Below are 26,798 nucleotides of genomic sequence, written 5' to 3' on the forward strand. Positions count from 1 at the left end.
AATGTAAATACTTTTTGTAGTGGTTTCCAAGCTAGGGGCCCTGGAGGACAGTCAGGACTGCAGAGAAAATCACTGGTGCCGACCTGCCCTTCATTCAGGATCCAGATTCAGGAAGCAGGGAGGAAAAAGCAGATCCATCACATCCTGGACAACCTGTTTCAACTTCTCCCCTCTGGAAAGAGCTGCAGACAAACAGACACAAGAACAGTTTGTTCCCACAGGCCGTTAGTCTGATTAACAGTTAACAGCCGACACACAGTGTCAGGAACAAACAAACATCTGTTCCAGCTGTAAATTATTTATTCTCACTGTTTTTCTAAACATGTAATATAAAATCTGCACATGCTAATAAAGCAACCTGCTACACAAAGCAGATGTATTTTAGCATCCTTTGCACTCTGCACTGTTTCACTATTATCTTATTCTTATTACACCTACAAATGTTAATGTTGATATATATACAGTATGTACACCAACTGGCCACTTCATTAGTTACGCTTATACAATGCAATGTGCTCTAATACAACAACTCAGCCATGAATTTGTCTGTTAAGAAGCTTATAGTGTTTCAGTTTTTGTTGACAAGTCACAGGTAGATCTACATATTTATATATATTTATATCTGTACGTGGTAGTTTATTGTTTTTTACCTGTATTAGAGCAAAGTGAAGTCTGGACAATAAAAGTAATTCTGATTCTGAGAAGTGAAACCTCCAGTGTGCATACTTCAGTTTTGCTTTTTTAGTGGCCAAAAAAACACAGCGGGATAACACTCTGAAACTGGGGGTGCTAAATCGTAAAAATACTCATTTCAATGCAGTGTTGCTTTAAAGATTTGAATAATTTAAAGAATAAGTAATCATGTTGAGGTTTGCACTGCTGGTGAAGGTGTCACTTTGGACCTTTGGGGTAATTTTAACGGCACTTCTCAGTAATTTCAGAACTTTCACAAACCAAACAATCAATAAATTCACAGAGAAAATAATCTTTAGTTACACATTTATACTAAATAGTTCAAAATAAAAGGCCACCTCAGCAACCAAACAGTAAAATCCTGTAATAACAATCTAATTAGATCAGATATAATAGTATTTAACAGTTGTTTTACTTATCTTTAATACTTTATGTGCATATTCCTGATCACACAACATTTTGAATGCAGGTAGAGTATTTTTACAGTGTTGTATTAGTACTTTTACTTCAGTAGAAGGTCTGTGTACTTCCTCTACCACTTATGTAACATGCACAACAATGACATAAGCACATTTGGCTGCAGTGCTGAGCACTTTGACTTGTAATAAAGTGAATTTAAGTGCAGGCTCTAACTTATTGCAGCACAGCTTACAACATGTAGGTGTCATGTAGCACATATAACACACATCATACATGTTACAGGTCACCTGTCAGCTGTGATAACAACAACAACAACAACAACAACAACATGATGCATTCAGCTGCAGCTGGTGTGTTTTTCACATTCACATTAGGTACAATGCAATGTGCTCTAATACAACATCTCAGCCATGAATTTGACTGTTATGAAGCTTCTAAAGTTTTAGTTGATAAATCACAGGTAGATCTTTATATATATATTAATATCTGCATGTTTATTGTTCTTTAGTTGTATTTATGTCCAGATCTGTGTACGTACACTGAGAGCAAAGTCTGGACAATAAAAGTGAAACCTACTTCAGTTTTGCTTTTTTTTCAGTGGCTAAAAAACACATTATTATTACAATTTTAATATATTTTTGTTCATAGTCTTTGAGGACTTTTATTTTGGAAGCGTCGCTCTTATTTTGAAGTCCGTGTTTAGGACCTCCTCCCGGATGTACGCCCCATCATCGCCTCACGTCCCCTGTGCAGTGTTTGCAGGGGGGTTGTCAGCTGAGACAGGTGAGGACTGTGAGGACTTTGAGGACAGGTGAGGACTTTGAGGACTCTGAGTCTTGTCTCCATCCTTGTAGAGATCTTCCTGTGGCATGTAGATGTCCTCCAGCAGCAGCGTGACGATGCAGACCCTCACCCCGCATGTGTACTGGGCTCAGCGGCACGGAGACATCTTCCTCCGGGTGGAGCTGAGCGATGCCTCGGTGAGTCCGGACCTCCAGCAGAATAACGTGTTTTAAACCGTGTAGTAACGTTAGTGTAACGTTATCACACGGTTAGCCGAGGTTATAAGTGATGCTACGAGGCTGCTAACTCGACCTGAACGTCTATTTTTGAACAATGAAAGAAAACAGACCAAAACTAGTATTTATATATTTTATTTAAATATATTTTTAGTCTTTCTTTAGACCCTAAATGACGAAAACAGCAACAAAACGTTGTAAAACGGTTTGCTCTCTTTTAATAAATGTATCATATTCTAATAATTTATTTCTATAATTTTACTCCCACTTAACATAATAAGTTATTAATTATCAATTAAACTTCGTGAGTTAGCAGATTTTAATGTGTCAGCTAATTAATTTTTTATTTTTTTTATTTATTTTATTATTATTTTATCTGGTTTAATGTAATACAGCAAAACAAACAAACAAACATTTTATTTTATTTATTTTATTTTTTATTTTTATATTTTAACTTGGCTTAATGTATTACATCTTAATTTAATTATTTTTATTTATTTATTTTTTTTTACTTGGCTTAATGTAATACAGCTTAAATTAATTTTATTTTATTTTATTTTTAGTTTGATTATTTTATTATTTTTAACCTGACTTAATGTAATACAGTTTTATTTATATTATTTTATTTTATTTGTTTTTTTTAAAACTTGGTTTAACTTTAAGTCTTAAGTTGAACTGCTGCCTTTTAAAAAACGTGAGTGTGCTCAACTCCAAGACAAGTTTTATTTCAGCTCATGAAGCAAAGTAAGACAAGCTGTTAAATTCATGATCATTTAAACTTTATATGACATTACACATTTAAGAAAATGTATGTTCTCTTGTTCCACTTCATGTCATCTCACAGTTTCAAGTCAAGATAACAAACAATATTCAAATGTTAAAGTATTCAAATAAATATAGTTTTAAATTTGTTTGTAGGTGTGTCGCACATTCAGAAACAGTGGAGAACATGCTGTAACTACGTTTTCTTGCATGTATGACGTAATACAGTTAGTTAAAATAATAAATGATAGTTTTTAAGTTGTTAATCCGCCCTGATCGTTTTCACAGTGACTCGTGATGTGTGACAGCTGGTAGTGACAGCTCAGGGGTGACTTCCTATTTCTGCACTTACCGACCCGACTTCCTTAGATTAATCTCATGTGAAGAGAGCACGCAGCTCTGTAATAAAGAACCTGTATGAAGAAATATGTGAGTTATATCTTCGTCTGATCTCACTGTGCAGGCTGTGTTTGCATTAGTAACATGAAATACAGGTTCTTCTTCTTCTTCTTCTTCGTCTCCTCGTCCTGCGTCTGTTAGACAAATGTCTTATAAAAGATGCATGACTTTTAATGGTTGCTCTGGATCTTGTTTAGCCTCTTTGGAGAATGACTTAACGATAACTGAGACGGCCGACAGAAAACAGCTGTCATGACACACACACACACACACACACACACACACACCTCTGATCAACTGGCTGCTGATTGGAGGATAAGTCTCGTCATATTTTACATTTTTCCAAACCAAAACCAACAATAAGTTGATCCTGTTAACAAATCTCGTGTGTGTGGCTGAACCCTGACACACTGTGTCTTTATTCATCTGTGACATAGACCTCCATTGTGGTCCAAAAACCCACACACACAGTCCTGCTCTCTCCAAACATACGTCAGATACGTCATACGCCTCCTTTCATTGGTTGCCAGTTAAATTCAGGATTGACTTTTTGGGCTTAAAAGCTGCAGTTCCTCTAACGTCCACTTGATGCTGGCTCCAGAAGTGAGTCAGTCTCCATAAGTCCCCATGTCCAAATGTCCAACTTCACAGCAGAAATAAACATGTTTACAGCCTGGTACAAAAAACAGTTTTGGTCTCTGTAGCTAATTTCCCCGTTCATGACAACTGTACTGAGGGTGAATTTATATACAACTCACCTGTTCACATTATATTAAGGCTTAAAGTTATGCAGGGTTAAGAGCGGGGACGCCTTAATTCACTGTTACAGAGAGCTGATGTTTAGCCGGGAAGCAGGAGATGGAGGACAGATTTGGGTGTCCATTTTTTACTGACAGAAGCTGAAACCTGAGATTCTCTCTGCCACTGGTCCTCAAACTATGGTACGAGTCCCTCCGGTGGTCTGCAAACTCCCTCTAAGGGTACGCAGAGGAGTCTCTTCTTTACAGTCTATTTCTGTAAAATAGAATAAATCAGTTCTCAACTTATCAAACTACAAAGTTTCTAATGAAAATAAACTATTGGAAAGACATTTTGTTTTGCAGTAACTGTGGATTCTGTTCATGATGAGACAAAGCGGTTGTAGTAGGTGTAGTAGAGGAACTTAATATATCACCGGGCTTATCCTTTAATCTCCACCTCGTAGTTTTGTCCGATGTGTGCGCTCGTGTCGGAGTTGCTTGTGATGATTTCCTTTTTTTTGTGTTTTTCAGAATCTCGACATCAGCCTGCAAGAAAACAACACGCTTCAGTTCAGAGGTTGGTTTTCACGTCGATGCATAAAGAAAAGATCGAACGTGCCTTAAAGAAACAAAGGAAACTTTGACATGAGTTTAAAGCATGTAGAAATGTTGATGAGATCAGTTGCTGAATAATATTTAAAACATGAAGCTGAATATTGTTGTGATGTGTCTTCATGTTGTTCCACAGCGCAGGGCCATGGAGCTAAAGGAGATAACGAATACGAGTTCAGTTTGGAGTTCCTGGAAGCCGTTCGCCCCGAGGTATTCATCTTTTATTCATCTGTCACCTCCGTGTGATTATTATATTAAAGTCTATTTGTTTTTCTTTCATTGTAACATGGTTCAACTTGAACTCATATGAATTATCTCTGATTGTGTTATTGTGTTAATTTTAGTGTCAGGTCCACACCTGAAAGATAACTGGACGTGAATTTTTGAAAACAAATAAAATAATTCCATCCTTTTTTAACGGCACATTTCATATGATTTTATCTGACTGGAGTCCATGAAGGGCTGCAGGGTCATGCGTCATGCTGCTGACTGAGCGAGCGTCCCGGCTACAAATCAAATCAAACGTTGTCCAAGTCCAAGTGATTGAAAAGCTCGTCCCTGATGAACTGAGGCTTGATTAGCTGCTACGACACGGGCCGACATATTAGATGTTGATAGTATTATTTCAGGATAGCATTAAGAGACATTGTATCATTTTTCTAATCCTGTGTTTTCAGGTCAGCCACAGGTCCACCCAGCGTCAGGTGGACATCAAGATCAAGAAGCAGGTGGAGCGCTGGTGGGACCGGCTGACGCTGCAGGAGAAGAAGCCTCTGTTCCTGGCCCCCGACTTCGACCGCTGGCTGGACGAGTCCGACGCCGAGATGGAGCTTCAGGCTAAGGTACAGATTAAAACCATGTGTACCTGTTGATGCAAACACGTCATTAGTTTGTTGTGAAGGCAAATGAATCCAAACTGTCTCTGTGGGTGTAAACAGGTGCACGCTTCTAGGGAAAAAAAACAACAGAGGCTTGTGTGAAGCTTTTTTTAGCCCGAGGTTCTTCTCATGCACAGCATCGCACAGCCAGCCCATAAAACTTTGCATTTTGGACAGATGCAGTTTTAAATACGCTGCCTGACAGTTAATGTAAAAACTCTGGACAAACAGCGGCTGTTCCTGGAATGATCTGTATGTTTCTCTAAATCATTCAATATAACGTGTTTTACATGAAAACAAGTCAAGGAGTCGTGTCATCGTCTGATCCGCTCCGCAAACAAAGAGTGTTTCAGCTAAAAGTGTTTTTGGTTCTTTTGTTCTGAAAAGTCTCCTGGTCATTCATTTTCTTTAATTTCTTTAATTAAAATGAAGTTTGTGCTTTTCTATTTCAAGGTAGCGGTCAGATGTACTGTACTTTATATTATGTGAAATTTGAGCGATCATAATTCATATTCAGCAGTGTAACAAAGACGACGTGTGATTTCTTTCAGGAGGAGAAGATCAACAGGATCAGCGTGGAGTCGAGAGTTCGTAAAGACCGTGAGTCCGAGCTCTTCACCTGCAAACGTTTCAAAACTCTTTCAGCCACGTTAGCGTCTGTCTGTCTCTCGTCTGACTCGTCTTCCTGTTCCTGTCTCCTCAGCGTACCTCGGGCTGAAGAGAGGCTACCTGTTCATGTACAACCTGGTGCAGTTCCTGGGATTCTCCTGGATCTTTGTCAACATGACTGTTCGCCTCTTCATACTTGGTCAAGGTTTGTAAAAAATGAAGGTTTAGAGTGTAACACAGTGATTTGGTCTTTGGTCAATCCTGTGAGACAAAGATTGGACCTGCAGTGCGGCCACTCGGTTACATGTAGATTAAATCTGATGGACGCTTTGTTGCTGAAGCTGTAAAATTAATGTTATTTTATTTTCATGGCTTTGCTGGAGGCCGGGGTGCTGAGGCGGCTGTAGCACTTTTAAAATCTGACACATCAGTTCATAAGTTTAAACTTCTAACCACTTCCTCCTTTCTTACTGGGCTTTACGTTACGTGTAGCTCATCAGTATTTGTGGCAGGAAAGAGGTTTTTCCGAGGCAGTTTTAGGTCAGAGGTTTCTCTGAAATGAGTCTTAATATATTAATGTTCAGGGAGAGAGCATGCATAGACAGGAGTGCAGACGTGAACAAAAACTGGTGATTTGATCCTGCTCTATAATCCCACTGAGTGAACGTGCAGCGGTACATCCATCCATATAGATGGACCAAAAGGACAGTGCACATACAGTACAGGTGCTGTGTGTCTGTCTGATCCGCGATGTTTACTGCAGGCAGTCTGGGTAATAATTTAACTGATCACCTGTTGTTTGGCTAATCTCCAGGTGTATTTACAACCCGTCTGTCCGACCTGTCCACCATGCTGTCTGCCTTTTGTCTGGACAATGAGCATTGTTGTAAAATGTTGTATCATAAAATTCTGTTTGATTCTGTCCACTGCTGGTGATGCCTCCAACGGGTAGAAGTCCAAACTTAATAAACTTTCTAGTTCTAGTTTACTAGTTTACTAGTTTCTAGTTTACTAGTTTACTAGTTTACTCATTTCTAGTTTACTAGTTTCTAGTTTACTAGTTTCTAATTTCTAGTTTACTAGTTTCTAGTTTACTAGTTTCTAGTTTACTAGTTTCTAGTTTACTAGTTTTTAGTTTACTAGTTTCTAGTTTCTAGTTTCTAGTTCACTAGTTTCTAGTTTACTCATTTCTAGTTTACTAGTTTCTAGTTTCTAGTTTACTAGTTTCTAGTTTACTAGTTTACTAGTTTCTAGTTTACTTAGTTTCTACCATTTACTTTACAAACCGAACAAAAAAGAGACAAGCCTCCACCCCTCGCACCACCCGACTTTGCTAGACAGACAGTCACCTGACCAAACAACAAAGTCTCAACAAAGTCTCCTGGTTTTAGATCATTAATAACCATATTTTAGTCAGTCAGTCAGTCAGTCAGTCAGTCAGTCAGTCAGTCAGTATTTTCTGCTCACAGAGACATGAAACATTTCATATTTTCACATTATTCTGTGCTTTGTTCACTACATCAAATACACAAATGGAGTGGAGACAAAGACACTGGCTGTGAAAGCAGAGTTGGCAGATGGATAAAAAAATAAAGACAATCAAACTAAACGGATTGTACTCTGTAATAGCTTTTGAATGTTATGGACTAATTAATGAATTTTTGGGTGAATGTTTATGCAGAACAGAGACAGACACAATGTGCAGCACGCAGCAGCCACATAAAGAGAACACAGAGACAGAGTGTGTGTTTGTTTGTGACGAGCTCGTTTGAATAGAAACAGGAACACGAGCACACAGCAGGGATTTGTTTTGCAAATGATGAGGATTATGGATTATTATTATTATGCGTCTCTTTATGTCTGTCCACAGATTCCTTCTACGATACCTTCCACACCACGGCCGACATGATGTACTTCTGTCAGATGATGGCCGTGCTGGAGGTCATCAACCCGCTGCTGGGTCTGGTTAAGACTGGATTCTTTCCTGCTATGATACAGGTGAGACCCTGAAGATGACACGCTGTCATTTATTCACCATAACTGACCCACAGAAGAGTTCTAGTCCCAGCTGGCTGCTGGGTTCAAATCCAGAAGCTTCTTGCCTTCCTAAAGAGGAAGAAATGACTGAGCTGTCCTTCAGCTGGCCTAACGTCGTCTTCAGTATCCCATCTCAGAGAAGAATAAAAAAGACAGTATGGAGTATCGGAGCTTCTGCTGCTCGGGCTTCATTCTCTGATTGTCACTTCCTCCTGCTGCTCTATAAAGAGTCGTCTCTCAGGCAACCATTTCCTGTTCACAGCTAATTAAAAAACACTGAGACCACATCACCGCCTCTAATTGTCTATAAATCTCTCAGTGGTCTCGTCCCTGCGTGTTCGGGGACAGATCTGTGTCTCAGTGGTCTCTGTGGTGCAGGTACAGAGATCAGCATGTGAAGGCAGATGTTCCTGCATGAAATCTGCTCGTTTTAGTCGAGATGATGCTAAAATACATTTTCCCACGACTATATTTAATACTAACTATTTTGATTTCATTAACCGGTCTGTATTCTGCTGTGTCATGCTGTGTCGTGCCGTGTCGTGCTGCAGGTGGCCGGCAGGAACGTCATCCTGTTCGTCATCTTCGGCAGTCTGGAGGAGATGCAGAACAAATCTGTCGTCTTCTTCGTCTTCTACCTGTGGAGCACCATCGAGATCTTCAGGTGAGCTCGGATCTCCGTCCTCCTCTCTGCAAAGAAACGTGTGTGTTTCTACTGCTGTAACATCTGCTCCTCCTCCTCCTCCTCCTCGTCCTCCTCTTCCTCCTCTTCCTCCTCCTCTCCCTCCTCCTCCTCCTCCTGCTCCTCCTCCTCCTCGTTTTTTTTTCTCCTCTTCCTCCTCCTCTTCCTCCTCCTCCTCCTCCTCCTCAGGTATCCGTTCTACATGCTGGCCTGCATCGGCACAGAGTGGAAGCTGTTGACGTGGTTGAGGTACAGCCTGTGGATCCCTCTGTACCCGCTGGGAGTCGTGGCTGAAGGTCAGCGAGTTAGTGCGAATCAAAGCTGACGGCGTTGTTGTGTGTGTGTGTGTGTGTGTGTGTGTGTGTGTGTGTGTGTGTGTGTGTGTGTGTGTGTGTGTGTGTGCGTGCGTGTGTGTGTGCGTGTGTGTGCGTGTGTGTGTGCGTGTGTGTGTGTGTGTGTGTGCGTGTGTGTTCTGTGCTGATGGTGTGTGTGTGTGTATGTGTGCTGATGGTGTGTGTGTTCTGTACTGATGGTGTGTGTGTTCTGTGCTGATGGTGTGTGTGTGCTGATGGTGTGTGTGTTGTGTGCTGATGGTGTGTGTGTGTGTGTGTTCTGTGTTGATGGTGTGTGTGTTCTGTACTGATGGTGTGTGTTTGCTGATTGTGTGTGTGTGCTGATGGTGTGTGTGTTCTGTGCTGATGGTGTGTGTGTGTGTGTGTGTGTGTGTGTGTTGTGGTCTTGTTTCCAGCTGTGGCCGTGATCCAGTCCCTGCCGATCTTCGATGAGACCCTCCTGTTCAGCTTCCCCCTCCCCGCTCTGCTCGGACACTCTCTGAGCTTCTCCTACACGCTGCAGCTCTACCTGGTCCTCATGTTCCTGGGTGAGAAACACTGACAAACTTCAGACTCTTACTATGTTATTATTAGAAATAAATTCATGTCACTGAATAACACTAATGAACGATTATGAGCACAGCAGGTAATGCTTCATATTAAAAACATCATCTGTTCATATGGAGGTTGTTAATGATGAAGTGTATTACCAAAGGACATCTGATGGGACGTCTGTGTCCGTGTTTGTTCTGTCTAACATATCCCGGTGAAAAGGTTTTTGGTCACGTATCAGAGCTGTGACGGCTGTGATGAAACAGCTTCTTTAATGTTCGGGTTAGTAAAGCGACAGCAGCTTAGTCTGTCTGCGAGTGAATGTGCAGTGAAGTTCATAAACGCTGCAGCTTCACGAGACGGACGCCGTGAAGCTGAGCATGAACGTGTCCTCGTGTCCTGCAGCGTCTTTTTGTGAAATAAATCCAGCACTGGATGTTTTCTGCGATTCTTTATCGACTCGTACGTGTTGATCCGTTATTGTTGCTGCTGCTGTCGTTACTCACACAGACGTGGAGCTTCATGCTGACAGATGTTCTCTCTCCTCTGCAGGACTCTTCATCAACTTCCGGCACCTGTACAAGCAGCGGCGGCGACGATACCGCTCGAAGAAAAGGAAAGTCCACTAAGTGATCAGCGCCTTTTTATTGTGCACCCTCTGAACTGCAGTCCACTCCAAGACGAAGCAGCTCACTCCTTTTCCTCTGATTGCCTTCCTACACACACACACACACACACACACACACACACACACACACACACACACACACTGAGTGAACTGTTCACCTTCTCCAGACCAAATCCTGTAAATCCCGCTGAAGCACCTGGCCTGACGTGTACAGCAGAGGTACACCGTGTCATCATAACATTTATTGGGCCTAATTAGTTCAAATGTATTCGTCTGTATCGATGTGATCAATGTCAGAGCTCCACCAAAGAGCCAAGGAAGCTCGCTGAGGAGTTCATTAAAGTAATTTACAGATAGTTCATCGAGTATTTGGAACATTTCAACAGAAAGTTTAGGCAGTCCGTCACCAAACGATGCCAAACTTGATGGATCAGAGTTGTCCGATAAGTCAGGTCGACGCTTTTAGGACGTTTTTTTTCTGGATCCTTTAATATTCTGCGGCCCCGGGTGTGAAGCTCTGACGGGCCTGATGTGGCCCTCGGGCCTCCGGTTGATGACCCCTGCTGTACGGGTCCATCCAGTGCTTTATACTGTGAGTTTGAGTTGTGTGTGTGTCTGCATCACTGTTTAAAGACTTCTTTCACTTTGTTTGAGATGGTTCTGCTGATTTTCATGTTGGAGACACGAGCAGTCCGTTACGTGTCCGTTAGAAAACCAGTTTTCACTACGTTTATATTTTTACATTATTTCTAAAATGGAGGTCCTCATCCTCATTTAACACATGAACTTCACAGTGACCGTTTATTAACCTTCACATGTCATTATGTTATATTGTTGAAGGAAGTGTCACGACGTTTGTTTTAATGTCCGAACATTTGACGACAGTCTGGAGTCCGTGCACGTTGGTTTGAACTTGCAGATTGTTGGAAAATGGATCAGCAGCGATGTGAAGTTCACACGAGTCGACTTCCACGAGCTGATAGAAATGATGTCAGAGGCCTCGGCATGGTTTACTAGTTTCTAGTTTACTAGTTTCTAGTTTCTAGTTTACTAGTTTCTAGTTTACTAGTTTCTAGTTTACTAGTTTTCTAGTTTACTAGTTTCTAGTTTACTAGTTTCTAGTTTACTAGTTTACTAGTTTCTAGTTTTCTAGTTTACTGTTTCTAGTTTACTAGTTTCTAGTTTACTAGTTTACTCGGCATGGAAACACTGTGGCTCCGATTGAAATCTTTGTTCTTCTCAGACCGCTTTGAATATCAACAAACTCATGCAAATCAGTGTATACGGAAATATTTACACACACACACACACACACACACACACACACACACACACACTGACCTGTGCTCATACCTCATGCCCATAAAAAGTTTTTTTTCTTCTGGTCCTGTGAGGTCGTCACACGTCGATCTTCTCTCACTTCCTGTGACTGTGCAGAACAGGAGGAAGTTTAAAGGTTCATAAAAACTTATGAGACGGTTTCAATCACAGTGAAATGAAGAAAGGCATCAGTGTAAACTGAACTGAGCCGACCTCCTTGTCTTTGTCTGTTCACCTTGGAGCCTTCTCTCTCTCTCTCTCTCTCTCTTCGTTTGTTTCTGTATTTATTTGTTATTTGTTTGTTTTTTTCATTTGTTTGTTTCAGATTGATTTTTTTAAAGATGTGATTGATTGATTCAGACATTTCAAAATGCTTCGTTTGTAAATCACAATCATGATTTCCTGATAAAAATAAAAAAAACATCAGAGTTCCTCTTCCTGTTGTGAGGTCACATGTTTTTGTGTTCATCAGTTTATGCTTCAGACATGGTTACAGAGCGAACACATGCGTGAGCAGCAGGAACATGCAAACACACAAACTGTGCAGATCCAAACCTGAGGTTCTGTTTTAAAGGGGCAGTTCACAACTTTTAAATGAGCAATTAATCCAATCAGTCTAATCAAGTAAACGCAAAGAAACATTTTAACTTCATGAAAATAAATCAGTTCAATTGGAGTTTGAGGCAGTGTCCAAGTCCACCTAAACTGAGACATGACTAAGACTCTGAGATCTTGAGACCAAGTCCAAACCAGACCAGACTTATGTATCCTACTTATGTTGCTAATATCATGTAGTCTGAGTCTTTACAGTCGCTGATGTCTCCTCGCTTCCTCTCCTGTTTCCTACATTCACTTTGTTCTAATGAGGGGCGGTGACATCCCAGCAGTTCTGGTCTTGACCTAAAATCTTGAGTCCTGAGTTTGTCTGAGACTGAGACAAGACTGAGTAAAGACGAGTCTGAGGCCGGTCTCAGAGACCCAGACCCCAACACTGGTCTGTCCAGGATTATTCTTAGTTTAACTGAAGTTAATGTGTCATCAGATGATCATCATGTGTCCTGCAGACTCTAAGACTCACTCACACACACACACACACACACACACACACACACACACACACACACACACACACACACACACACACACACACACACACCTGTGTGAGTGCGCAGACTCAGCCTGCAGATAAAAAGCTTCATGTTTTTTAATGTTCAACTTTTTTAGATCTTTTCTAAATTTGATAATTGAACTCGATTATTATTATTCATGAATCCAAGTCTTAAAAACGAAATATTATAATAAACATTAGAATGATAAACACATTTTGTCCACGTGTGAACGTGAATATTTCCCCGCTGGACCGAACAGCTCGTGTTTTTAGGGGAGCTGGAGTCTCCACCTGACCACACCCAAAAAAAACATCCACCCAACTCCTCCTGTCAGCCTCCGGACCCGGCCCAGTACTTTGAATGTTGGTGTATTGATACAGTGTGTGTGTGTGTGAAAGGGAAGGTGAGAGGTGTAATCCTCTTAGCAGCATTATGCTGAGCCCGGGTCCAGCCCTGCCATGCGGTGCGCCCTTGTAGCTCCCCAAAACCCGGAGTCAGCATCTCTGCGTCCGTTTACGCACAGCTGGAGGGGGACGCGGCGGCGAGGGGCTTGAGCAGCCGGTGGTACAGGTAAGACCCGAACCAGCACGCACCGCACAGCTCTCCTCTGGTGGATTTTATCGCCTCTGCGCGCTTTCATTACTGCGGGATGGACATGGATTCATTTGCGTCGACCTTGCGTGATATAATCCGCGCGCAGTCTCGGTTACTCCACAATTAAACCTGCACACACACGCGCGCCCTGTGATCACATATATGATGCTTTCAGCATCTTAACGCTGCTGGAAGGGTTAATTAATGTTTAATTAATGTTTAATTAATGTTTAATTAACGACTGGGCAGTGCACGTGTGCATTTCGGCACGTTCTTTCCGTGCGCGCGCTCACGCCGAGGCGCTGCTGTGAATTTAATTTGACGTTTTTTCTGGTTTCAACGCGCTGTCCTCATTGGACTCCTCTTCAGTGAGAAGCCAAAGCCTCTGTGATTATGTAGCCATAGTAACAGGTGGCTGTCTGCATCCCCATCACACACACACACACACACACACACACACACACACACTTCTCCTCAGTTGGTCTGTAACTATGCGAGCAGAGAGGACGCGTTCATGTTCATGAGGCTTTCTGCCCTTCAGCAGGTCGCAGCTGCCCGGCTGGAAGAAGATGAACCAGGCTGCGCGTCCGTGTGGGCTGCTGGAACTATCAAGGAGAACCAACAATGCATCTGACATAACTTCCTGTTGTGTTTTCCTGCTGTTGTCACGATGAACGTGCACTCGCCTCCTCGGAGGAGACTCCGGCGCGCACGCGTCCTCTTCTTCGTCTCAGGTGTGCTGCTGTGCTTCGTCTACACGCTGACTCTGAAGGCCAGGCTGGCAGAGCCCAGAGCCTCCGCCCAGACGGATGACGCTCTGGGAGCTGAGGGGGGTCGTGATGCTGGTGGTGGTGGTGGTGGTGGTGATGTTGTGGAGGTCAACATTCGGGAGGTGATGGCGTCCAATCAGACAGAGAAGGAGGAGGAGGAGGTTGTGGAGGAGGAGGTGGTGTCACCTGAGAGCACCAAACCTCCTCTGGTGGTGATCGTCAACAGGACGGATATCGAACAGTGTATCTACGTAGATCCTAAACCTCCTCCAACTCCACCACCAACTCCACCACCAACCACCACGGCTACCCCTCGCCACCCACTCCAGCCCCCTCACAGAAAGGGTGACTACCCAGAGGACCTCTTCTCGGTGGAGCAGCGGCGTGAAGGCTGGGTGGCCCTGCACGTCATAGGCATGGTCTACATGTTTGTCGCCTTGGCCATCGTCTGCGACGAGTTCTTCGTTCCTGGACTGGAGGTCATCGCCAGCACGCTGCAGATCTCCGACGACGTGGCCGGGGCCACCTTCATGGCGGCCGGAGGCTCTGCCCCGGAGCTCTTCACCTCCCTGATCGGCGTCTTCATCTCCCACAGCAACGTGGGCATCGGCACCATCGTGGGCTCGGCCGTCTTCAACATCCTGTTCGTGATCGGCATGTGCGCCATCTTCTCCCGGGAGATGCTGCACCTGACCTGGTGGCCGCTCTTCAGAGACGTGACCTTCTACATCCTGGACCTCATCATGCTCATCGTCTTCTTCCTGGACAACACCATCCTGTGGTGGGAGAGCATCATGCTGGTGATGGGATACATCAGCTACGTGAGCTTCATGAAGTTCAACAGTCAGATCGAGCAGGCGGTCAAGACCCAGCTCAACAAGCACATGAGCATCGTCAAGGTGTGGACCGGAGAGGAGCCGGAGAAGGTCAGTGACACACGGGGATGATGATGATGATGATGATGATGATGATGATGATGATGATGATGAGGATTAGTTTGTGTCCATCAAAGTTGATTTAATAGTCACACAGATGTTAACTGCTGAAAATTCAGCCCGTTCACAGATTTGAAACATCAGATTAAATTTATGTGACTCGATTTCAGTGGATCAGAGTTTTGTGTCTGTTACCTCGAGCTGTAAAGACTCAGGATGTGGCTGATTGGACGATTTGTCAATGAACTGAATGACTGACCAATCCACAGGATCGTCAGCAACAAGCAGGAGTCATTTTAAAAACAATCTGCTGGTTGCAGGTTTTGAATGTGAATCTTTTTTGGGGTTTTGGATTGTTGGTTGGACAAAGTGAGACGTTTAAACGTGTAGAGTTGTACTTGGAGATGTTTACAAAGACCAAACTATTAATTGTTTGAGGAAAATATATAAAATCGTCAGATTACTGATGACCTACTAGACAATTCTTCATCATTATATACCACGATATAACTCCTGGATGAGCTCCACACATCATATTCTTACAGTATCTATAGAAAAAAGATGCTATGAGTCAAATTCATCTTCATTTTTCACACTCAGTGAAAACAGGTGGAGAAAGTCTAAAGTGTTACAGAACATTATCACACGTGTGTTATTAACATAATGTTACCATATTTTATTATTGTAAACATCAATACCGTTATATGGTGACACCTCTAATAATAATAACGTGATAAAATCACAGCAGCGGCACCTCTAAACAGAGAGCTGGGTGAATTTTAATTATGTACAGAGACTTTTCAAAGTTTCCTTCGTTAGATCAAGAAGTCTGTTTTTTGTACCAGGCTGTAAACGTGTTTATTTTACATTTGAACATGGGGACTTATGGAGACTGACTCACTTCTGGAGCCAGCCTCAAGTGGACATTAGAGGAACTGCAGTTTGAGTTTCACTTCAGCATGTTAGTTTCACTTCACAGCTCCATGATTGAACACGTCAATGAGCCACACTGTAGTTTATTTCTGAAAATAGTGCCCAACAAATGTGCCAAGAGTCCAGCTGTTTCAGGAAATCACGGAGGAGTTCATAAATGAAACCAGAGATAACTCTGACATGTTTACCTCCAGTAAGATTCATACTGAGACCGAACAACAGCTGGACACAGACAGAACAGTTGTTGTTCTCAGACCTTCGTCCGTCTGTACAGTTTGTTCTCCGTCCTTTCATCTCCTCAGCTGAGCCTGCTGCTGCTCGCATACAGTGAAAGAGGGATGGTGGTTTGTGGCTGTGAGCAGGTGACAGCCTGCATTTGTGTAAAATCCTTTGATGATGCTGAACAGAGAGGACTCCAGGTGTCACGGACGGCGTCACAGCCGTGAGCTGATTCAAATGTCACTCTGTGTCTCTGCAGACAGAAACAAAAAGGAATCATGTATTTTTAAACCTCTTATTTCCTGCTGAACGCCCGCAGACACTTTCAGCAGCTGACGGACAGCAGCGAGCGTCCGAGCCTGTAATTAACATGCAGAGCCGTGTTTCACTATTTCAAGTGTCTCCAATTAGCCCCCGAGGCTCGTCACTGACGCAGACCACATTGGTCGACGGCCTCCGCCGCCCCGCAGGAGCAAAAGGGCTTAAAGTCACATCTGCAGTCAGTGTGAGCTCCTTCAGTCAGCGCTCAGCGTGCCGGCACATTTATGAGGCCAGAATAAATGCAATGCACAGAAATCCTTCTCCAGGAAATTCAGAGGATCCGTCTATTTCTATCCAGAATACAGAGCGTTACACAGAGCAGAGGTCACCTGTTATCTATAAAAATGAATATTAATTGTTATAACATCATGTTATGAATAAAGTTATCGTGTTATAATGTGAAACAAAGTTAGGACAAGTTGAACAGGGCGTACTTATTGACTTATTGTCGTTCATAGCAGTGGTCTGTGTGCTGCAACCGACCAATCAGAATCGAGTATTCAACAACAAACTATAAACAGCAGAAGCTCTTTATTAAGTGGTATGTGAGGACGTCTGTAAACATGTTTATTTCTGCTGTGAAGTTTGAACATGGGGACTTATGGAGACTGACTCACTTCTGGAGCCAGCCTCAAGTGGACGTTAGAGGAACTGCAGCTTTTGGCACTTCCTGTGTTTTGATCCCCACCTCTTCCGAGCAGCGTTGCCAACTTTTTCAATAGCACAGGAGAAGTTGTTGAAGTCAATGGTCAATAGTGAGGAGTTCAGAAAGTGTTCAGGAGCCTCTGATGTCTTCTGCTGTATTAGGCCAAGGAGAATTAGAGACACTCTCAAAGTTCATCAGAAGTGCCTGAGTCGGTCTCACATTCTGCCCAACTCATCCTGGTGGATCGACTTTAAACCCCAAGATAACACCACAAATACTACACGCCCAGAATTAGTCAAAGAGAATGTCTTTACCCATGGAGGTGTTATTGTCAGCATGTTCTAGTCTGGAGACACTGATTGGACCGTCAACGGCAGATATCTATTATGTCTATGAAGGCAGCAACAGGTCTCTGTGTTGAGACAGACTGGCACCTAATCCATGATCAATTACACCGCCTCCCTTTTCAGCGTCTTGCTTTTTTAAAACATGACAGCTGTTTTTATTTGAGGTCAGGTCAGGCCGCCTCATGTAGCAAAAACTGTGTGTGAGTTATCCTCACCATCAGATCAGTCACCTCCACGTGAAGAGGCGACAAACAGTGACGTGAGATCCAACTTTTGTGCCGGTGTGAAACATTTTGACCAGCAGCAGACTGAGCGTAAAGACGAGTGAGCGAGTGAGACTCAGATCTTCTTACAGCCACGGCCGGATTAACCAGCTAGGGGGCAAAACTGAGCTGCTGGGCCTGATTAACCCCCCCCCCACCTCACCTCACCTCACCTGTCTTTGTGTGTTGTCATCCTGCATCATCTACATTTGATCAAACACAACTTAAATTAGTGATGTGCACCATGTTAGCAGAAGGTGTCAGGGTGGAGTAATGAAGCAGGGGCTGAAGCTTTAAGGCTTCGGGTTAATGATATGTTCTTTTGCTGATGGCGAGGAACTCGGCGTTCGTTAGCTGGATTGGATTACTCCACGGGAACGCTGTTGCATTAAACTCCTGACATGCAGGAAAAGTCGTAAGCTTGCGTGCAAACTGAATTATCGAGGTGCTGCTGATTAAATTGTGATCGACTTTGCAGGACAGTGAAGCTCCAGCTGCACCACCTCCTCCTCCTCCTCCATCTGCTGCTCCACCAAAAGCTGAAGATAAATCCAAACCAGAAGCTGAAGCCCGTCCCAGCAGCTCTCAATGCAACAAGCCTCCATCAGATCAACCAGAGGACAGTGCGAGACTCCGGGTATGGCCGGTAAATTTCTACCTCAAGACCGAATCCCAGAGACTTTGACACCTTTGTGCCTCTGTTAGTTAGCTCACGTTGTCTGACAGTTGTCGCTGCAGTATGATTTGTGTCCACATGTCTGACCCGGCCTGTAGGTGCGCCCCGTCCTGCAGAGAGGCGGCAGCTCGGCCTCCCTCCACAACACCTCGCTGAGGAGCACCATCTTCCAGCTGATGATCCACACGCTGGACCCACTGGGAGAAGGTAAGAACCAGAACCAGCAGTGGTTCAGATGTGTGTGCAAAATTATGTCAGAGCTTATAAAATCTAAAACTAGACCTCAAAGAAGAGGACAGTCACTGCCTCGGCAGGAATACAGCTGGGATTGGCCACCTTACATCACCCGCCTCCAAAATCAGCCAATTGCAAAACTGCAACGCAATGGCAAAGTTTCAACCAGTAGAGGGCGGTAGCTGTGCATATTTATAGCACAATAACTGGACTGAACTGTCAACTGATCAACAGCACTGCTAAATACTCGTATACGCGGTTTTCATCTGGTTTGAGGGTTTAGTTACAAACCACTAAATGTACCATTTATTCAAATATTGATCTGTGTAATGTAAAACTGTCCCTCTTGGGCAACTGTTGATGATTTTAAAGGAGACGACAACTTTTTTTTTTTCCACCGAGCACGAGCTGCGATACGTTTCAGATCACGGCAGTTCTAGACAACGTTTGTGACCCCGACATAAGCGCCAAGTTTCAGAAGCAGAGTATTGAGCGACTATCCAAACGATCAAAAAACTATAGTCGCAGAGAGGCTAAGTAGGGAAAAAAAAACTTTTACCTGCCGGACGCGCTGGTGGTCGATGAATCACGGCTCCAGAAACGCATTGCATTTGTAGGCTATATTTATTTCAAGTCAAACACAAACAACGGGCAATTTCATGATGTTCAATATGTCCATGCATCTTGTTGACTTTTAGATAATATTAAGCAAACAAAGCAAAGCGGTCAGCAGAGTGGGACTTTCCCCCTCACCCTCTCAGTTCATTCAAATACAAAAAAAACCCGCCAGGTGAAGAACAGCTGATGTTACTACTGCTGACGTAACACCCCACACCATGTGACGCATGTCCCCGTATGTGAAAAATAATAAACTCGTAAAGGCATGCACCCAATTATCACCAACTATGAGCTGGCACCTACACAGAGGATGAGAATGATCAGCACGGAGCAGCTCGAGCTGGCTGGAAGCCGGAAACAGAAAGTTTTTGTGCAAACTTCCAACTGTGAAAACCACGTAGCATATTTACACATTTACAAGAACGTAAATCAAGTAAATCTGAGCAAAACTCTTCTGAATCTCTCTTACATTATTCCTTTTGCCGAGTAAATATCTAAGAATATTCTGTCAGAAAACGTGTCTGTCAGTCGACCAATGAGTCAATGAGCTGTTCCGATGACTCAGCTCTGTCCGTCCTGAACCTTCCCATAAGTCACGGTAGCGTGATGAAGCACAGCCTTCAGGCTTCACCTTCAGCCCGTCCTCGAGCTCCCCGGGGCTGCTGTTCCTCGCTCACTCTCGCAGCACTCGGCCCACCGCTGATCCTTAATCAGCTTTTCAATAGAGGCTAATAAAAGCTGGATCAGAGCCAGCATGCTGGAGGACCAAGCTCTTTATCTCCATGGAACGACGAGTGCAGAGCAGAGGCACCGGAGCTGAGAGCGGCTCTGTGCAGCTGGATTGGTAAACTGTCAGCATATTAACCGTGAACCTGAGGAGATTTACCCTCCTGATAACTAAATCAGTTTTCGGAGAAAGTATTCTGATCATTTACTCGAGTAAAAGTATGCGGAATGTAATCTATTACAAGTGAAAGTCGACGTTTATAGCAGCCAATGTGCGTTAGACGTGATGAAGTGTGCAAAACTGTCCCCGGTGCTGGTTCGACGTGTTTTTAAAGGTCCCATCATGTCCACATGTGATCGCCAGCTTGAAACGTGCCTGGTCATCTGTAGTCAAGAAAAACTCGGTCGAGATGCAGAAAACCTGTGAGGTTGAAGGAAAGTTTGAGTGTAACTACAGTCTATAGTAACATAGAAAATAAATCAATCTCTGCCGGCTCAGAAGTTGAAGTCGTTGCTGTGGTTTCCGTCCTAGACGCGGCCCTCAGAGGGGGCGTTAAAACTCCCGGCCTGAGGAAAACCAGACGAGGTAAGAGGCCGACAACACGCCGCCTCGCTGTCCTGTGCTGTGCTGTGGTCTTGTTGTGGTTCTAGTTCATGTTTGTGTTACATGTTTTTATTAAAAATAGTTGAATTTAGGAACTTAATGAGTCGGTGCACACTTCCACGTCTCAGATTGTGTCGCACCAGAGACCAAGTGAAGTTTCTCCTGACTCGTCTGAAACACGAGTCCTGTGTGGAGAAAGAATCCTGATCTGAGCTCACGTTGGCGTCCGTGTTTGACCTCTGGAGGAGGTCGATGATGTTCAGTGCTTTTAGTCTGATTTTGTATCTCTGCCAATCAGAGACGTCCTTTAACGGTGATGTCAGAGGGGAGGGGTCAGTCCAGAGGAAAGGTAAGGCTCGGTCTGCTCGGCGCCTGGTTCACCTGTGTTAGATGTTTGCATGTTTGCATGCGGTGGTTTCTGTGTCGTCGTGAGGACGGCTCACCTGTTGCATCGTTGTCCAGTTATTCAGTGTTTTCCATTTACAACAGTCAGTGTGTGTCTGAGGTCAGCTGCATGTGGACAAAGTTGATCTGTCTCTGCTTGTTTGAGCGATGATTCTCTGAATTCTCAGCAAAGAACAAAGTTAAACCTCTGAACGCCGCCGACGCGGGAAAGTCACACGGCAAGTCACGTCAGCGCCGCTCTGAAGGTGAGTTCAACATCACGGCTGCAGTCTGACAGTTTGATTTGTGCACAGCTCTGTCAGAAGAGGAACAACTCATTTTGTTGGTGGAGATGTTAAACAATAAATGAAACATGTCTGTGTGCTGAAGCAGGAATTAAAAAGGCATGTTTGAAGTGCTCGCCGTTTCAGGAAGACACAAGCGTTTTCAGAGGTTTAAGAGCAGCCATGAACGCTTGATTGTGTACGGATCATCAGAAATGTTTCGGCCGGTTGAAGGAGGTTGTTCTCCACAATCAGCGAGAGTGTTTGTGCGTCACAGCGTGGACTGAGGAGGTGCTTCAGAGTCTGAGCTGCAGAGCAAAGAGGGGCTGCAGGGAGCCTGGAGAGGCCTCGACGAGCCCGACTCAATCAGCCCGAGGATTAACATACAGATGGGGCTTTGTGTGTGTGTGTGTGTGTGTGTGTGTGTGTCAGAATCTCCTTCCCTCCATTAGCAGACCATGTTTATCTCCAAACACTTCAATCACTGACAAATGGCTCTTCAAACCAGCCCACACGGCTGAATAATTTGGTCACTTTATATCGGAGTTCTTTTGTGATTTATTGCCTCCAGTGTCAGAGTGTAATCCCTCTGTGGTAAATATGTTCAGCTGTACTCGAGTATTTGTTCTGATTACATTACTTAAGTCCAACAGCAGCTGATATCACTGCCTAGTCCAGCAGCAGTCAGCCCAGCCGGCGTCTGTCTTTCAGCCTTTTATTTCAACCAAGCTCTCACCAACCACTAAAAGTCAGTCCCACATTTACTCTTGTCCGGCGGCTTCTTGCTCGCCACTCTCTCCTTTTCTCTTCTTAGCTTCCTCCGTCAGCGTCCTCTCACTCTCCTTCCTCTGCCATCATGTCTATAGAGGCTGCTGCGCGAGCCTAGCTCCGGTTCTGTCACAACACTGGCTCTGCTCCCTCTCAGCATTGCCTGAAAACCTCCTCTTCTACAAACATTAACACTCACTAACGCTCTGAGCTCACAGCCCTGGCAGCCAGCTAACAAACTGAGCTAACATGAGCTAACAGCAGCTAACAAAACTGAGCTAACATGAGCTAACAGCAGCGTAACAAACTGAGGCTAACAGCAAGCTAATAAACTGAGCTAACATTAGCTAACAGCAGCTAACAAACTGAGCTAACATGAGCATACAGCAGCTAACAAATGAGCTAACTTAGCTAACGCAGGCTAACAATGGAGAGTAACAGCGGCTAACAAACTGAGCTAACATGAGCTAACAGCAGCTAACAAACTGAGCTAACATGAGCTAACAAACTGAGCTAACATGAGCTAACAGCAGCTAACAAACAGAGCTAACAGCAGCTAACAAACAGAGCTAACATGAGCTAACAAACTGAGCTAACAGCAGCTAACAAACTGAGCTAACAGCAGCTAACAAACTGAGCTAACATGAGCTAACAGCAGCTAACAGACTGAGCTAACATGAGCTAACAGCAGCTACAGCTGTCAGCAGTTTACTTCACTGTCCATCATAAACTCTGTAAATCACAGAGAGTTGAGGCGGAGCAGCCGGAGGACATCAGAGGGAAAACCAGAAAACATTTCCTCCATAAAATATGATCCAGTTTCACCAGAATCAGTGAAATAGTTGCTGCTGTGTGACTTAGTGCCGTAAAGCGTTACGTACTCCTCCCGACCCGGAGCCCAAAGTTACATAGTGTGAGAACAGACGTACCAATGACAGAGACACCGTGTTGTTCTTTCTCCAGGTCAGAAGCCAAACACTGAGCAGGCCGGTGCAGCAGCTGAGCCGTCGACCTCACAGCCTCAAAAGACAGAAGAGCCGAGTGAGAAGACGAGCGACCAGCCGGACGAGTCCAAGGTATACAGAGAGGAAGACAGGAAACTCAAACATCTGTTCAAATTATTTAGACTTTCAGAAGCACGAAATGACCCTTTCACTACCTGTTAACACTAACTACACATGCTTTCCATCATAATTTAGAAACACATCATGTGTTTCTGCAAAAATCTTTTTATAAAGTAACTAAAAATGTCAAGTAACTGCAGTAAAAGTACCTCAAAGTGTACCAAAGTACTTGTGTACTTGCTCCTGCAGGCAGCAGCAGCAGCAGCAGCAGCAGCAGCAGCGGGGGGGTCAGGGGGGTCAGAGGGCAGCGGTGAGGACGACAGCGGTGATGAGGACAGCGGTGACTCTGGTGAGAGTGCAGATGATGACGACGATGATGGAAAAAAGGAGGAAGAAGAGGAGGAGGAGAATGAACCGTTGTCTTTAGAGTGGCCTGAAACGAGACGCAAACAGGCCACGTATCTGCTGCTGCTGCCCATTGTGTTCCCGCTGTGGCTCACGCTGCCCGACGTCCGCAACGAGGTGAGTACGACACGCCCTCATGAACGGTACAGCCACTTTGGATTAACAGATTTGTTTGTTTGAACTTCTTTTGTGTCTTCCAGGCGTCCAGGAGGTATTTTATCATGACGTTTCTCGGCTCCATCATGTGGATCGGCGTCTTCTCCTACCTGATGGTGTGGTGGGCTCATCAGGTTGGTCGATACTTCACACGTCATATTCACAAGAGTTATATACAAGTGTTTGGGAAATACTTCAGTTGTGACTTGACGAAGAAGACTGATTCGAGTTTGGCCTGAGTTGGTGGTAAACGGGTAAGACCACCAACCAGATGCAACAAGAAACCTAAAAAGTTGATGTACAGCCACACTTCATTTGTCTACCTGTTCATCCGGCAGTGACTCCTCCTCTTGTTGTACAGGTGGGTGAGACTGTTGGCATCTCAGAGGAAATCATGGGGCTAACCATCCTGGCAGCCGGGACGTCGATCCCTGACCTGATCACCAGTGTGATCGTGGCCCGGAAAGGTCTGGGCGACATGGCCGTATCCAGCTCAGTGGGCAGTAACATCTTCGACATCACCGTAGGGTGAGTGAACAACTGCAACTGAATTTTAGGATTTCAGATATTCCTTAGTTCAAGAACACATTACTGAAACACTTTATTTACCTGGACATCAAAATCTTGAGATCAGTTAAGAGGTTCAGAAACAGTGATCTAGCTTTACTTGTCCTGAGAGGCAAAGTCCAGCAGAGAAATTTGGTTTATCTGGCACAAACAGTCGAGTATCATCTGCATAAAGGTTGATTTCCTGTAACCACGCATCTACAAAATTAAAAGGTAGAGGAGAGTAGATGATTTAAAGAAAAACAAAGTTCTCTGATACTTAAATTTGTGTTTTATTTTTTCTCTAATCTTTGCTTTCTGTGAAATATTTGGTCATTTTACCTCCTGTGGCCTCGAATTTAAATAAAACCATGCGATAACTTCAAAGTGGGGAAACGCGACGTCTTCAATATTGTAGTAAATGTGGGGCAAAAATATTTTCCCCTGAAATATAGAATGTAGTATAAAGCAGAACTTAAGTACAAGTACTATAAAATCGTACTTACGTTAGATGTTTAAGGGAGAATGTTCAGCAGATTGTTGCAGGACCTCGACACTGTACATTATCCTGCTTATTACGTGGCTAAATAAAAATCACTAATCTGTCCTCTCTGGTTTCAGTCTGCCGGTCCCGTGGCTCATTTACACTCTTATACACCACGGCGAGCCGGTAACCGTCAGCTCCAACGGTCTGTTCTGCGCCATCGTGCTGCTCTTCCTCATGCTCCTCTTCGTCATCATCTCCATCGCCGTCTGCCGCTGGAAGATGAGTCGGAAGTTGGGCTTCACCATGTTCGTACTGTACTTTGTGTTCCTCGTCCTCAGCGTCCTGCTGGAGGATCGGATCCTCACCTGTCCCGTTTCCATCTGAAGCGAGGGGCCGAGGCGGAGACGCCGCACACGACTTAGTACGTCCAGACAGGATCGATACTGTACGTAGGATGTGTTACATAGAAGAACCAGAGCTGTGTCTCAATTTGCGTATTTCCATACTTACATGTACACGGATGGTGCACCTCTAACAATATACAAATGTAAGTTATACATGTGCTTTAAGACAACACTACCATGCTGAAATCAGCGTACTACACCACAAGGTATGCGGTGTACTACATAGAAATGTACTAAAGGAAGTATCTGAATTGAGACACAGCTCTTGTCTGTCAAAGGCTGACCTGACGCACAGTAGAAAACACAAAACAAAAGTGAGCAGTGGCGTTAAAGGAAAGCTCCACCCATCTACATTGTGATGACACAGAGTTTAGGGTATTTGAATTTTATGCCGCAGGCCGTTTCTGATGCAACCATTTATCTGGGTTTGCCACATCGTGGCTGCGACTTCAAACTCCACCGGGAGCGTTTCAGACGCGTTTCTCCATCCAGACTTTGTTTACTTGCTCAGATTTGCTCATTTTCCTGGTTTATGTTCTTCTAAATATGCTTCTACATGTGTAAATATGCTACGTAGTCCATTTGTTTCTCATCAGTTTGCACGAAGGTGTTTTATTTTGAAAATCCTATGCTGTTTCTGTGTCTGGCTTCCTGTCAGCTCGAGGTGCTCTGTGTAAATTGACGCGGGCTGCTCACGGCGTCCGTTAAAGCCGAGCGGAGAACTGCTTCTGGGATGCTTCAGATGGGGTTTGAAACATAGACTAGGCCACGCATCGCTGTGTTTGAATCCCCAGTGGCGGGTAGCGCTCAGTGTCTCGCACACTGCAATGGGCTCCATTTCTAAATGCAAACATCCCAGTTGTGATCAGTGATGATGCAGCCGATTCAACGCTCACGACAGACAAACAACGTACAACGCGTGTTGGACAAGCGAGTGATTTTAAAACCCTGGTTAATCTCAGCTTTGCATCCTCTAATTCATTAGTTTGTTTACGTAACGATCTGTTTAACAGTTCGTGACCACCGACTGTTTCAGGGTGGAGTTTTCCTTTTTAATATTGTGAGATCCTGACTTTAACACATCGTGTCCGTTAGATGAGTTGAAGGTTCGATTCAAACCTTCTTCTGGATGCAACTTCAGTTTTGTATGTTCAGTACTTCATTCTGTACTCAACCAAACTAGTGTTTTTCTTTTTTTTCCATGTTCGGTGTGTAAAAGTTTTTGTGTGAACAAATATTTCCTTTTGTCGACATAACTGTGATTGTGTGTGTGTGTGTGTGTGTGTGTGTGTGTGTGTCAGGTAAATGTGTCTTAGCTGTGAGAAGAAAAAAACAAAAAAACAGTGTCACGCTGTCAGATGTTCACGTCTCGTTAAATGCTCTTGTTGGATTGAAGTGGATGCAAACGTGTATTATTGATAGGAAGACTATCGATATTTCAAAATTTAAAACTCCATGCTGCAATAAATTATTTTTTTAACAGTGAACCGGAGCTGTGTGTGTGTGTGTGTGTGTGTGTGCAGTAGTGTAACAGTTAGATTGCACCGAGTGATTTGATTGGACGAGAGTCGTTCCATGAGTGTGGATATAAAGAATAACAGCACTGAGACTTTAACGACTCG

General features: G+C 44.0%; 2 protein-coding genes across 6 annotated transcripts; both read left to right on the plus strand.

Moving 5' to 3' along the window:
- Positions 1–1,814: 1,814 nt before the first annotated feature.
- Positions 1,815–12,114, plus strand: LOC104929620 (very-long-chain (3R)-3-hydroxyacyl-CoA dehydratase). The gene is made up of 12 exons (XM_027281910.1): positions 1,815–1,896; positions 1,968–2,093; positions 4,565–4,610; positions 4,782–4,855; positions 5,323–5,487; positions 6,075–6,123; positions 6,227–6,337; positions 8,003–8,130; positions 8,721–8,833; positions 9,041–9,147; positions 9,600–9,731; positions 10,288–12,114. Exons 2-12 carry the CDS (start codon positions 1,989–1,991, stop codon positions 10,362–10,364), a joined length of 1,107 nt encoding a protein of 368 aa, XP_027137711.1. The 5' UTR covers positions 1,815–1,896; positions 1,968–1,988; the 3' UTR covers positions 10,365–12,114.
- A 1,063-nt stretch (positions 12,115–13,177) lies between these two features.
- Positions 13,178–25,662, plus strand: LOC104929621 (sodium/potassium/calcium exchanger 1). Of its 5 annotated transcripts, none has more exons than XM_027281054.1 (12): positions 13,178–13,362; positions 13,928–15,082; positions 18,299–18,457; positions 18,595–18,703; positions 20,607–20,660; positions 20,977–21,027; positions 21,251–21,328; positions 23,078–23,190; positions 23,428–23,700; positions 23,784–23,873; positions 24,101–24,267; positions 24,907–25,662. In XM_027281054.1, exons 2-12 carry the CDS (start codon positions 14,057–14,059, stop codon positions 25,154–25,156), a joined length of 2,370 nt encoding a protein of 789 aa, XP_027136855.1. In that variant the 5' UTR covers positions 13,178–13,362; positions 13,928–14,056; the 3' UTR covers positions 25,157–25,662. The 5 variants fall into 5 exon arrangements, with proteins under 5 accessions (XP_027136855.1, XP_027136856.1, XP_027136854.1 ...); XM_027281055.1 differs by having other exon boundaries at positions 13,931–15,082; XM_027281053.1 differs by lacking the exon at positions 13,178–13,362 and having other exon boundaries at positions 13,676–15,082.
- Positions 25,663–26,798: the final 1,136 nt, after the last annotated feature.

This window comes from Larimichthys crocea, chromosome VIII (assembly GCF_000972845.2).
Source record: "Larimichthys crocea isolate SSNF chromosome VIII, L_crocea_2.0, whole genome shotgun sequence".
NCBI lineage: Eukaryota > Metazoa > Chordata > Actinopteri > Sciaenidae > Larimichthys > Larimichthys crocea.